The 1,399-nt window shown below is 41.2% G+C and overlaps 1 protein-coding gene across 1 annotated transcript; it reads left to right on the top strand.

Moving 5' to 3' along the window:
• Window positions 1-231: 231 nt before the first annotated feature.
• On the top strand, window positions 232-1,161 carry LOC149871126 (olfactory receptor 5G9-like). The gene has a single exon (XM_090034565.1). The coding sequence runs from the start codon at window positions 232-234 to the stop codon at window positions 1,159-1,161; it is 930 nt and encodes a 309-aa protein (XP_089890691.1).
• The last annotated feature ends 238 nt before the right edge of the window (window positions 1,162-1,399 follow it).

Below are 1,399 nucleotides of genomic sequence, written 5' to 3'. Positions count from 1 at the left end.
CAATGGTCAGAGGAAAAGTGGTGCTGAATCACTCTTATCTAAAGAGTATCCATGAAACCAAGAGAACAGGGAGAACAGTTTAAGCTGAGCCTGCTGTCTGAAAAGCCAGAAGGTCAACTTTACTCAAAGGCTCTGGAAGAAGGTCCAAGAGGAAAGTGGACTGAAAAAGCAGCAACTATTTTGCAATTTTCCTCTTTGTTGTACTGCCTGAGTTCATACTCTAAATTTACAATGGGAAGAAACTGCAACCAGGAGACTGAATTCCTTTTCACAGGACTCACAGATCACCGAATGTCTCAGATCCCTCTCTTTCTGCTCTTCCTAGCAATATATCTTATCACTGTGGTAGGGAACCTTGGCATGATCTTTCTAATCCGAGCTGACTCTCGACTTCACACCCCCATGTATATTTTCCTTGGCAATTTGGCTTTTGTTGATCTCTGCTATTCCACAGTCATCACTCCCAAGATGCTGTCTGATTTCTTAACTGAGAGAAAAATCATTACTTACATAGGGTGTGGGGTGCAGGTTTTTCTTTTTTGCTTCTTTCTTGGAACTGAGTGTTTCCTCCTAGCTATAATGGCCTATGACCGTTATGTGGCTATCTCTAGCCCACTGCTGTATTCTGTCATCATGTCCCCAAAACTCTGTGTACGGCTGGTCACTGGTTCCTTCTTAATTGGGTGTGTAAATGGAATGACACAAGCTGTGAATATGTTAGATTTATCTTTCTGTGGCTCCAAGGTCATTGACCATTTCTTCTGTGATATCTCCCCACTGATATCCCTCTCTGAGTCTGATTCCACAATCAATCAGATTATTCTCCTTGCTTCAGCTGCTCTATTAGGGTTGTCCAGTGGTGTCATTGTTCTTATCTCATATATTATCATCCTGTCCATCATCCTGAGGATCCGCTCCACTGAGGGCAAACGCAAAGCCTTCAACACCTGCACTTCCCACCTTACAGCTGTTTGCTTCTTCTATGGAACTGGACTCTTCGTATATTTAAAACCCAGCTCCCAGGACTCAAAGCCAAAGGACAAATGGGCCCCAGTCTTCTATTCAGTGCTAACCTCCATGCTGAATCCCCTGATCTACAGCTTGAGGAACAAAGAAGTGAAGGATGCCCTGAGAAGAGTGATATCAAATAATAAGGCATAATACACGAATACCTGGCCCAAGCATTGATTCTCATTCTGCTGTGAGTCTGCTTGCTATATGAATTGCATTGAAAATTCCCCATTCTAACTGTTTGATTTCTTTTAAAGATATACCCTAAACCATCTCTAATAATGAAAAGGTTTGGGGAACCAAACACAGCATTGTTTTACTAAAAAATAACACAGATTTTCAAGAAATGTTTATATTACTAAAGTATGATAAAATCAGAATAGGTAAT

Source organism: Crocodylus siamensis, chromosome 2 (assembly GCF_052110815.1).
Source record: "Crocodylus siamensis isolate JL-2025a chromosome 2, ASM5211081v1, whole genome shotgun sequence".
Classification (NCBI taxonomy): domain Eukaryota; kingdom Metazoa; phylum Chordata; order Crocodylia; family Crocodylidae; genus Crocodylus; species Crocodylus siamensis.
Note: the sequence above shows the minus strand (reverse complement) of the source record. Positions and strands in the feature narration are given on the sequence as shown.